The sequence below is a fragment of the Cervus canadensis genome, chromosome 4, assembly GCF_019320065.1.
Source record: "Cervus canadensis isolate Bull #8, Minnesota chromosome 4, ASM1932006v1, whole genome shotgun sequence".
Taxonomy (NCBI): domain Eukaryota; kingdom Metazoa; phylum Chordata; class Mammalia; order Artiodactyla; family Cervidae; genus Cervus; species Cervus canadensis.
Genome location: NC_057389.1, coordinates 69,598,183 through 69,610,623, shown reverse-complemented (window position 1 = coordinate 69,610,623; position 12,441 = coordinate 69,598,183). Strand labels below are relative to the sequence as shown.

At 38.0% G+C, this 12,441-nt stretch overlaps 1 protein-coding gene across 7 annotated transcripts in view; it reads right to left on the bottom strand.

Annotated features, from left to right (window-relative positions):
- Positions 1 to 12,441, bottom strand: part of UIMC1 (ubiquitin interaction motif containing 1) — a 123,019-nt gene that overhangs the window by 27,447 nt on the left and 83,131 nt on the right. For all 7 annotated transcript variants that reach the window (XM_043465813.1, XM_043465814.1, XM_043465812.1 and 4 more), the window contains exon 10: positions 10,480 to 10,642. In XM_043465813.1, the coding sequence (XP_043321748.1) occupies positions 10,480 to 10,642 (163 nt within the window). The remainder of the gene's footprint in view (positions 1 to 10,479; positions 10,643 to 12,441) is intronic.

Below are 12,441 nucleotides of genomic sequence, written 5' to 3'. Positions count from 1 at the left end.
ATCTATCTTGTTATCAAGTGCTCCCTTTATATTAGGCCATTAGAAAACTCCTTAGTAACAAGTCTGTGAATGGTCAATCTCCATAGCCACCACCAGAAGTTATTCTGATAGTTCATCTGATCCTTTGACTTTGCACACATGTTTTCAGAGATGACTTATGTCATACCAACTCTGTTCACCAGAAAATAGTCTGAATCCATCAAGCAGTTTCTTCTAGGTAACTGAAAAGCTGACAAGGTCAATTCTGACGAGATCAGATTTCACACTAGCATTCAGGGTAAAGGATTGCATTCTACCTTCCTAAAACTGAGACTTACATGCTCTCCTCGATACTTTCCTCGACTTTGTGTCCCCATCTTTACACACAGAAAGGCAGAGAGAAAACAGCAGTGAAGGAAAACGCTAGCTCTGGAGTCAGGCAGACGGGTTTGGGCTCTGACTCTGTTGCTTAACTATCTGATGCTGGACAAGAACTAAACCTCTCTAATACCAGATTCCTCATGGATAAAATGGAAATAACAAAAATACTTAACCTCTAAGATACTTATAGTCCTGACTGTGGTTCTATGAAAATTATAATGGAGATAACTCACCTAATATTAATTTCTTGAACTTTCTTCTTTCTTAAAATGCTCTAGATGCCTGAATTAAAACGTGTGACTAAATCATGAAGTGAGAGAACTTCTCTTAAGTAGTTTTTAGCTGTTAATATTCCTTCAACACATAATGCTTTGGGTATTATTCAGGTGTTAATAAGAGCTATTTTATTTTTTCGAGGAAAAAGCACATCTAGAAGGAACAAACATGTTAAAAGAAATCCTGATGTCTGGCTCTTTAGCAGCAAGTCACAATGAGTAGGGATAACTAAAACAAAGATAAAGTCAAGGTTCAGAGACACAAAATGGGAAGAGTGAAGACAGAGAGGACTAAAGCAGACGTGGAGTGCAGTCATACTGCCATTTCACACGCCACATCACACAGTATGCATCACAGCAGAGCTGATACAAGGAAATGTTCTACAGAAAGGGGGGACAAAAATTATCAGAAGACAATTCAGATGACAAGCATGGAGGAATGGGACAGAACCACACAGTTCTTTTACATTATTCTTTTTTTTTTTTTTTTACATTATTCATACAAGAGGAGAGAGTTACATACAAGAGAGAGTTACAAGCAATGGAACATCACAAGTCTGGAGTGGAGGTACTTGGTCTAAGGGTTCATCCAGTGGCTAAAAGTTATGATGTATTTCTATGTCAGCAGGCATTCAAATAAGATGATGGCCTCTACAGAAACACCAAACAGTCTGGGGTCAAATCTATCAAAGACAAATCTACCTTAGATGTATTACTTCCAGCTCGTACTGACCTCTGTACTAGATCACCATCTCTTCCTACCTCTCAGCTTCCTTCTCCCACTATCAGCAGCAATGAATTTTTTACAATTTCTCCTTGCAGCCCTCTCCCTAACTTCATGGATTCCAATACTCTTTTCTCCATACCAGTGCCACTGATTAGGGATCTTGCTACAGGATCAGCCCTGCCTCTGCTTTAAGAAATAAAAGCTCTGACTGTTTAAACACAAGAAGGGGGTGATGTGCCAGGCTGCACAAATCTGTAAACTTGGTAAGAACTGATGGGTGGGTGGGAAAAACCTGGAAAGCACCTTTGAAGCAAAAGACAAATATCATTTCTAAAAGAACTTACATAAATTGATAAGAAAAATATTAAGAACCCAACAGATACTTGGGTAAGTTCAGATAACAATTTTTCAAAGAAGAAATACAAGTTGGCTTTTTAAAAAAAGAAACAAATTCAACTGTACTAATCAAAGAAATGTAAAATATAATGAAATATCACTGATTATCTAATGAATATACCATGCTTTAAAAACAACAAAAAAAGTAACATTCCTCAGTATTTGTAATGGTGTGGTGAAAGGAACACTCTCTCATGTGCTGCCAATGAGAACTTAAATGAGTAGAATCTTCTGAAGACAGTCTTAAAACTTTATACATATAATCCAGTAATTTTACTTTTTGTAGTGTGGTTTAAAGAAAACATCAGAAATTCAGACAATTTACACCTAACAAGGCTTGTTGCTATTTTAGATGCACATTTTCAATAAAGGCGGGGGGGGGGGGGTTGGTTAAAAACCCACACCTGATATTAGTGCCTGTATTTTAGCATTTCAACTGATTTGTATTATAATTAGTCGTGTCCAAGTCTGTCTGCCTCACTGGACTGTGAATTTCCTGAATACAAATTTGAGGTTCAACCAGCTCTATGAGCACCTTATCACCCTGTGAGCACTCCCAGCACCTAACACAAAACTTCATTAACAGCAAATTAATCAATGACTGACTTCAAAGACACATAAAGACACATAAACACACGCATAAAGGACATGAACAAATACTAAATTTATAACTGACCTAATTTTTCCACAATTTGGAATAAACTCAATTCCATGAGATTATTATAGGAATGAGTTAATAGACTGCAGTAATTACAACCTACAATCACGCTCCTTTATCCTTTCTTCTTGCCTGGAACACAGATTTAAGGTCTAGAGATATAACAGCCATCTTGAAACCATAAGTCAAGAAGCCACAAGTCAAGGACTGTAGAGTTGAAACAGAAAAGCTTTGGTCCTCATTATGTCACTAAGCCACTACCTCACTCCAGATATCTTGTTATGTGAGAAACCTTAGATGTTAAACTCACTTAATTACATCAATTAATATGGTGTTTTCTGTTATCAGAATTGATAAAATTTTCTGATAGATACTAACAGGGCTTTCTGTTACTTGTTCTGACATATTAATAAATGATACATAACCATCCAGTTGATAATAGCAACTAAACCAGGGGTGGTTACTTAAATAAAGACCATCAGAGTCTTTCTTAGATTGATTTATGGTCTCAGGAGAAAGAACTCCTTTTTTTCCATTAAAGGCTAAAACTCTATGGCTGCTGGCAGACACTTTGCCTGTCCCTTAACAACAAGAAAGTCTATCTGTTGAATAGAGAAAAATAAAGTCAAAAGACAGAGAAACATCATCTCAGCTCCCAGATCTGGCTCAGTTTGAAGCCTATCCCAGGCTTCCTAATTATTATGCAAACTAAACTCTCTGTTTTGCTTAAGATTACCACGGCTTCCCTGGTGGCTCATATGGTAATAAATTTGTCTGCAATGAAGGAGACTTGGGTTTGATTCCTGGGTTGGGAAGATCCTCTGAAGAAGGGAATGGCTACCCACTCAAGTATTCTTGCCTGGAGAATTCCATGGACAGAGAGCCTGGCAGGCTACAGTTCATGGGGTTGCAAAGAGTCAGACATAACCGAGTGACTAACACTTTCACTTTTCACTTGAATTGTATTTCCAACACTTGCACCCAAAAGAGTCCTATATACTACACCGGAGTAAACACATAAATAATTTTTTACAGGTTGAAAAAAAACCTTGTCCTATATTAACTCATATAATTCACGTTACATTTGTCATTCTCCAACTGCTTACTATTTATTTTCATTATGTCCATACTACAATCACACTGAATTGCATGCTCTTTTGTACACCTTTCATGTTTTCCTATTTATATGATTCGATTTTTGCCTGCTGTTTTACATTAATGCCTTTCTTCTAAATCTCTAATCACGTTTCTTCTGAAACACCACAGAATTTATCTTTATGCCCCTTAGTAGTTTTGATCTTGCATTACAGTTATTCATGTGTATGTCTTATCTACCCAACAGTACTATAATCTTTGTTTGGATTTGTATATCTCCCCACAGGTCAGTGTGTTTCCATAATCCATGCTATTTCTACTAAACTTAAGCTACTTCCTAACAATACACCTAACTACTGACATGTATTATTAACACCTCTATAGTTTGTTGTCAACAGTGATATACTTAATCCTCCTAGATACCAGAAAAGCCACATTAATACAACTGAGAAGACTGAATGGGAGTACAAATTACATTCAGGTAGGTAAATACACATATATAAAACTGAAAAAGTCAACTCTGTCCAATTTAAGAAATGTTTTACCTAGAGACGTTCAGGTCTTCTGATTTTTGCTGAGTCACCCAAGTCAAACCTATTCTAGGTCTCAGTATTTCTCTGATAGTTCTCAGGCAAATCTCCATTAAGGATTCTTACCTCTACCTGTATAGTCAAAGCTATGGTTCTTCCAGTACTCACGTATGGATGTGAGAGTTGCACTATAAAGAAAGCTGAGCACTGAAGAATTGATGCTTTTGAACTGTGGTGTTGGAGAAGATTCTTGACAGTCCTCTGGACTGCAAGGAGATCAAACCAGTAGGAAATCAATCCTCAATATTCACTGGAAGGACTGATGCTGACGCTGAAGATCCAATACTTCGGCCACCTGATGCGAAGAGCTCATTCATTAGAAAAGACCCTGATGCTGGGAAAGATTGAAGGCAGGAGAAGGGGATGACCCAGGACAAGATGGCTGGATGGCATCACCAACTCAATGGACATGAGTTTGAGCAAGCTCTGGGAGATGGTAAAGGACAGGGAAGCCTGGCGTGCTGCAGTCCATGGGGTCGCAAAGAGTCAGACATGACGGAGCAACTGAACAACAACCCATGCACTTACCCACCATTATGTTTCCATGAAATATCCATGAAGAGAAAATCCACTCCTAGCAGTATTCACACCTCTGTATCTAGGCCCAAAGAGTATATAGTTAATGCCTTTAGCTTTCCTAACTCAGCTAGGATCTATTTCTCACTAACTTATTCTTAGCACTTTGGCTCTAATGCCTTTCCCTGTCTTTCATCCTTCTTTTAGCTCTAGCTGAAATATTGAACAACAACAGCAGCTACCCTTTATTGAACATATAAAACAATCCAGACACAGTGCTGGGTACTTGATAAAAGTATTTCTGATTCTCATGACAATACTAATGATGCTAGACTAATTTTACAAATAAGGCACCTGATCCTCAAAGAGTAAGGTAATTTGTCAAATATTACCCAGCTGACCAGTATTACAGCTGAAATTTAAGTTCAGATCTACCTAGTTCCAAGCCTATGTTTTTCTCACTGTATCATATTACCAAAAATAAAGCACTGGCTGTTCTCACAGCTTCTACTCTTGTCAATCAACAATCTATTCACACAGCATCCAGAGTGATCCTTTGTTCAAATATTAATTCATTTTTTTTTGCTCAAATCCCTCCAATGTTTCCTTATTTAAAAGCTAAAGTTCCTTACTAATGACCTATGAGTTCTATGTGATCTGTTCACTTGTCCCCTCTCCAATTATCTGTCTGGTTTTGTTAATCTCTCCCTCACTCTACTCCAGCCACACTGGCTTCTCTGTCATTTCCCACACACACCAAGGTTGTTCACACCTCAGGGTCTCTGAACTTACTGTTCCCACTGCCTGTAACACTCTCTCCTCTCCACTCAAAATTCTCCTACCTCATTCCCTCACTCAGGGCTCTGTTTAAATGTCACCTTCTCAATGGAAGCTTCCACACCACCTATTTTAAACTGCAACCTGTCCTCAGTACTCTCTATTCCCCTCTTCTTTTGATTTCTTTCTCTAAAATACTTATCAACATGACATATTATAGAAGGCTTCCTGGGTAGCTCAAACATTAAAAAATCTGCCTGCAATGCGGGAGACCTGAGTTCAATCTCTGGGTCGGGAAGATCCCCTGGAGATGGTAATAGCAACCGACTCCAGTATTCTTGCCTGGAGAATTCCATGGATAGAGGAGCCTGGAGAGCTACTCTCCAGGGGGTTCACAGAGTCAGACATGACTGAATGACTAACACTTTCACTTTCTTTCTCTCATGACGTATTATGTTTGTTTATTGAAGTAGTCTACTACTAGAATACATCTCTGACAACACGGACTTTGTATATTCTGTTGACTATATCTGCCATGTATTAATAGTAGGTACTTAGTAAGTATTTATTGGATGAGCAAATGAATACCTTTTTTCTTCCTAGATGTTTAATAAAAGGAGCCAATGATGGCTCAGTGGTAAAAGAAAAATCTGCCTGCCAATGCAGGACAGTCATGTTCAATCCCTGATTCAGGAAGATTCTACATGGTGGGGTGCAACTAAGCCCATATGCCACAACTACTGAGCCTGTGCGGAGCATTGGAGCCACAATTACTGAGCCCATGTACCACAACTACTGAACCCTGCATACCCTAGAGCTCATGCTCTGCAACAAGAAAAGCCACTGCAATGAAAAGCCTGCACACCATAACTAGAGAGTAGACCCCGCACTCTACAACTAGAGAAAAGCTTGCACAGCAACGAAGACCCAGCACAGCCAAAAATAAAATAAATAAAATTACAAAAAGGAAAAAATTATCTCAAAGACATTCTCCAGAAAGCAAATGTAAAGGCAACCTGCTTCTGTCACAGTTTAGACTGATTTAGCAAATCGTCTCTCCTCAAACAGTGCCTTTAAAGAACTCTCTTAATTTTTCCACAGTTGTGAATAGACAGCCATGTCATTGAGCAACAAACTGAGCAGACTGAGCCAACTCAACCAGAGTGTAGTATTATAATCAAATAAAACTTACAGCAAAGTTAATCAGACACATATTTAATGATATGCATAATTGTTATTGTGCTGCACGGTAACAGGCATAAATGGTAGACACTTCATGTAAATGACTCTAATTACTATTTCTTTTACACAGCCAAACCAAGCATGTCTAGGATCAGATTCAGGGAAAAACAAGAAGGGGAAAGCTGGATCCTAAGCTCTGGAAAGAAAGTCCTCTCATTGCATCCCCTTAGGCATTGGGCTAATGGTCGCCATCCTGAGGTCATGTTAAAACTCTTTCCCCTCCATTGTAAGAGAGGCTTCCTTTTACCAAAGATTAAAATATTAGGCTGAGGACAGCCCTCTCTCTTCAGTCATAAGGCTAAGAGGAACCAGAACAAACACTACAATACATGATGACAAGGAAGACAGGACAGGCAAGCTGGTAGAGAAACCAAATGACGGCAAATTCACTGAAGACCTACTATATGCCAGTCACACTAGTACATGTTTCACATAATTCATCTAATGTACTTCCCCTACCCCACCTCAGAGCCTCAAGCTCAGTCCCCAGGAAAGCAGAGGAATAAGCAGAGAGAGCGACATTTTTTGTGAGGACTACCTGCTTCAAATTTTCCTGTAAGGCCTAAATAATGTCACCAGAAAGGATAATTTAGGTAAGCTAACATTACTAGGAAGATTAAGAGGAAGCTGTTATTTAGTGGCTGTTTCCCTTGCTTCCTACCCTATCTAACCCACAGGGGGATAAAGGGCCCCCTACTTTCCTATGGGTTTGTCCAAACCTATCCAGCTGAGGCTAAGCCCACCCTTCTCTGGCAATATCATCCCTATTCACTGCAGCTCTCCTTTTTCTTGGTGCACTTACTGTCAGGGTATACAATATTCACTTTGTGCCATCTTATAATTAATTTCTTAGGTTAACACTTATCTCCCCAATGACACTACAAGCTCCTTAGTGGCAGAAACCTTGTCTTAAACTTCTTTAGTAACCCACACAAGGTCGAGCATCATTTTAAAAAAAAAGGTGTTTCTATTAAGTATTTGGATGAATTAAAGTAGGTAGGCAATAGGTAGTATAAAAAAAACAAATTTCTGGTTCTAGGTAAACAAGCTGGTGTTGAAACGAAGTTTGCAGTATTCTAACATGTCTTCACCATACTTTTGGATTTTTTCTTTGGAGAGGCCGGGAGCCTGTGTCATGTGACAAGCAGGATCCCTGACCAGGGATTAAGCCCGTGCCCCCTGCTGCAGAACCACAGTCTTTTAACCACTGGATCACCAAGGAACTAATTTTTAAAACAAGTTTCCTTAAGAAAAAGTATGACTGTCATTTGGGATACCGCAGACATCTTTGGATGGAGGTCTGAGACATTTGGATCAGAGCTACAAGACATACAGTGTCAAGAGTATAAGAGCTTCCAATTATATTGGAAAATACACTTAAATCTATAATGTTTGAAAGAGTCCTCAAGACCCAGAGTGTAAATCTAACTGAGCAGCAATACACAGGATCACTGGCCCAATGGATTCGAGAACTTGAAAGACTTTCTGAACAGATAACAATGCAAGTCTCAGTCTACTTTGCCTACCTGATGGTGTCAGCGTCTCAACAAGTTCAATGAGAATAACCTGATTCTGGTATAAGTCTGCGTTAGGTTTGAGAAAACTCAGAAACAAGCCTAAATCAAGAAGGTGGTGTTGTGAGTTGCCCCACCACACCCCATAAGGAAGAACAAGCTCAAAAGCAAGTATCATAAAGCTGAAAGATATCTGACAAAAATAAATACCAAAGCTTCCTGTTTAAGCACAAACTATCAGTGGTCTGTCTAGGAGATGTCAGTAAAATCTACTCTATACTTTTTACCTTTTAACTATGACTGGAAGAAGGTCATCTATTCCTAGAGCTCAACGGGGATTCAGTTTCTCAAACTTGTTTATTTCTGAACCTCAGTGCTGAGTGGGGTGTTGACTCAGTAACTAATACCAGTTGGGTAAGCATGTTTAGTGAGATAGACAAAACAGTCTCTCCCTTCTCTGGTCACCAAATGTCCAGCCTTAGAATTCTTTTAGCCACTAAAACACTCCACTAAAAATCAAACTAAAGAGTTATATCAAAGTAAAACTGCATCTAAAATCCTAGTCCTACAGTGCTCTTCAATTAAAGGAAGTTGACCAGATTTAGGTCTTCAACTTTCAGTGTATTTAAAAGACTACAGTGTTATTCATAAAAACCCTTAAAAATCATGACAAAATATCTGACCTAGTAATTCCACTACATAACAGCAGCTCAAAGTTCTTAAGCACTTATTATGTGCTAGGCACTGTACTGAACACTTTACTTAAAATATCTTATTTAACCTCATAAAAACCAAATAAGGTCATTTCTATTGGTTGACAGATGCATGAATAGAAAGTAGCATAGGGTCACAGAGTAGTAAGTGACAGAGGCAGGACTCAGTCTCAGACTGACTGGACTGTGGAGCCCATCTTTTTCTCACTAGCAACCAAACTAAAAATATATCCTTAAAAAATAACCCCAAAATATAGCCAACAATTTTTGGCATAAAAAGCTCAGTATCATGTATGTATAACATGGCAACATGAAGCATTCTAAATATATGACAAGTAAATGAAGGCACTCTGGATTACAGAGTATTATATTAAATATTTTAATATAATATTAAAAATATTTTTACACCTAACTTTTAGTGACATGGGAAAAATTTAATGCTATAAGTAGAAAAAACAGAATTTTACATACAGTCAGATCTCAACTATGTAAAAATTATATCTGTACATAGAAAGATCTAAATTTACTGCTAAATAAAAAAAAGCAAACTATAGAATTATATGTGGCATGGTCCCATTTATGTAAATAGTGCCTGACTCATTTCAAGTACTCAATAAATGTATGCCATTATTATTATTTGTACTAAAAATGAACTGGTACTACTTTATAATTAGAAAAATCAACAAATTTATTTAAATTATAAGTTTAGGTACTTCCTTATTTAACTAATGAGAAGTGTATAACATCAGAAAAGTTAAATAACATGTGTCTTTCTTTCCCATACCTCACAATTATACAATTTCAGATTAAACATCTCTAAGTGATGGGAACCAAGTAGAACTGAGAAAAATATTGCAACATTTCTAATCTTCTGATGAATGGTTACATTCAACATGTTAGACCACAAAGAGGTATGCAGATTCTATTATATTTAGACCACAGAGAGCTGTGCAGATTCTATCACATTTAGAGTTTAGAAAGGCAAGATCAGGGGTGGTATTTCAAGGGCTGTGATGAACAAGCAGATTCTCTTGGCCAATATCTCATGCTATACCAAAACCAAGGCCTCTGGTGCACTCTCTGAGAGATAATCAAAAGCTCCAGGGTGATGCATCAGAGACATATAGGAGAGGAATAGAAACTAGGGATATTTTTCAGCTGTAACTGTCTTTAGGTAAAATTTACACACACACACACACACACACACACACACACAACCCCCTGACAAGAGACTTATTCTGAATGAAAAACAGGCAACTCTAGAACTTATTTCCTCAAGTTTCATAGGAGTTTCAGTATTTGTATACAACGTGAAATGCAAGGTCCATGGGATCACATTGATCTTTGGCCTGCCTAAAGTAAAATGGCCTGCCTAAAGCAAAGAATAAATTTGAAACATTAAAAGATGAAAGATTTTTTCCATCCCCTTGTTCTGAGGTATGTGCAACAAAATAGCATGCCAGCCAATGTAGTAAAGAATGTCAAAAGCACTAGAGACTTAGCTAAATAGAAAAAATCAACAACTTAAATACTGAAGATTTAAGTGCAAATACTGTTGCACTGTACTGTACAGGACTACAAAACCACCACATAGTCAAAGAAAAGAGTGGCTTTACCTGTATCTTGCCCCATCAGCCCATTGCAATACATGGCATGTCGCTCAATCTTTGTGGGTGGGAAGCCTCGGTCACAGAGTGGGCAGGATACCTGGGCACTAGATGAGAAGATAGAAGTAGATATTTCCTTCTCAGCATCTTTCTTGTTATCAACTTGAAGAACCTAAAGAACATGACAAATAGCAATTGTATTAGCTTTACAAAGTATCTTTTCCCAAAAAGAACTGCAAGAGGCTCCATCCTGTATTTTACTTACTTTCAATGACACCAATCATTTTGCCAAATTCTGGACAGTAGATTGGGAGATACACTAACATAGTTAATACTCATTCAGTGTCTGCCTACTGTGTGCTAAGCATTCTGTATGTAATAATGCTCATTTAAACCTCATGGTAATCTTGCAAAGATTACTACATTCTTTTTACACTTGAGGAAAGTATTGTCTAAAACAATAAAGCAACTTGCCCAAAGTTACAGAACAAATAAGTGGCAGAGCTGAAATTCAAACCAGGGATTGCTGGGCTCCAAAATCTGACAGAATTCCTCCCTAACCCACTGCAAAGCACTGCCCTCGTTAAGTCAGTACGCTATGTTTCAATTTGTATTAGCAACAGCATCTAAAAGACAGTTATTCAATCTCACGAAAGAATTATGAAGGCAGTCAAAAGGTATAAACTCCTAACTGTAAGATAAATAAGTATTTAGGGTGTAATTTACAATGTAATAATATAATTAACACTGCTGTATGTTATATATTAGAAAGTTGTTACAGTAAGTCCTAAGAGTTCTCATCATAAGGAAAAAAATTTTCTATTTCTTTAATTTTATATCTATATGAGATTACAGGTGTTCACTAAACTTACTGTGATAATCATTTAACTATACATGTAAGTTAAATCATTATACTGTACTCCTGAAACAGTGCTATGCTGCTCCTGCTAAGTCGCTTCAGTCGTGTCCAACTCTGTGTGACCCCACAGACAGCAGCCCACCAGGCTCCTCCGTCCCTGGGATTCTCCAGGCAAGAACACTGGAGTGGGTTGCCATTTCCTTCTCTAATGCATGCATGCTAAGTAGCTTCAGTTGTGTCTGACTCTGTGCAACCCTATGGACAGCAGCCCACCAGGCTCCTCTGTCCACAGGATCCTCTAGGCAAGAATATTGGAGTGGGTTGCCATTTCCTTCTCCAAAACGGCACTATATATTAATCATATCTCAATGAAACTGAAAGAAAAAGAAAGAATTAATTCCACAAACACACAAAAAGAACTGTGATCATTATAAGTAACTTCGGACATCAGAAGTGAGGGAAAAAAAAAGAGCTCAAGCAACACAACTAAAATTTAAGTTAAGAATCTAGGCCTCAGCTTATACCAGTAAGACAAACCACCTCTTATGTTTTATTTGTTTCTTTTGGGTTGAAAGAGGAAACACAACTAAGACCCAAACATTTAAGAAGGCCTGAAGGCAATCATTAAAACAATTCTGACAAAGCCATTCTTACTCCCTTTTCAATGTTTTGTAGTCATCATTTTTCCTACAGTTCCCAGTATCTCTCAGAGGCAGTTTTATTTTACCTTTACAGGTCAGAGCCAAGAACTCTGCAGTGATTAATTCAACAGTATGCGTGAGCACTGCAGCACTACTGCCTAACACTTGCTTCAAAGGACAGCATGTCCTATCCAATCAATGTGAAACTATCCTGCATAGCCACTGCTTCCATTTAAAAGCCAGGAGCAACTAGGCCGTCATTATGCTTTACTATAGGAAACAAAATAAACCCTTTTCTGATACAAGAACAAAATGAGACCAAAACTGCAGTGGATAGATAATTTGAGCTCTGAGAAAACTGGGTTTTTTTGGTTTTTTTTCTTTTTAGTCTCTAAGTTTAGGCCATCCCTAAAATTTACCACCTGTGAATCTAACCCAGCAGAGAGGGAAACAGGCAATCTAAATAAATAC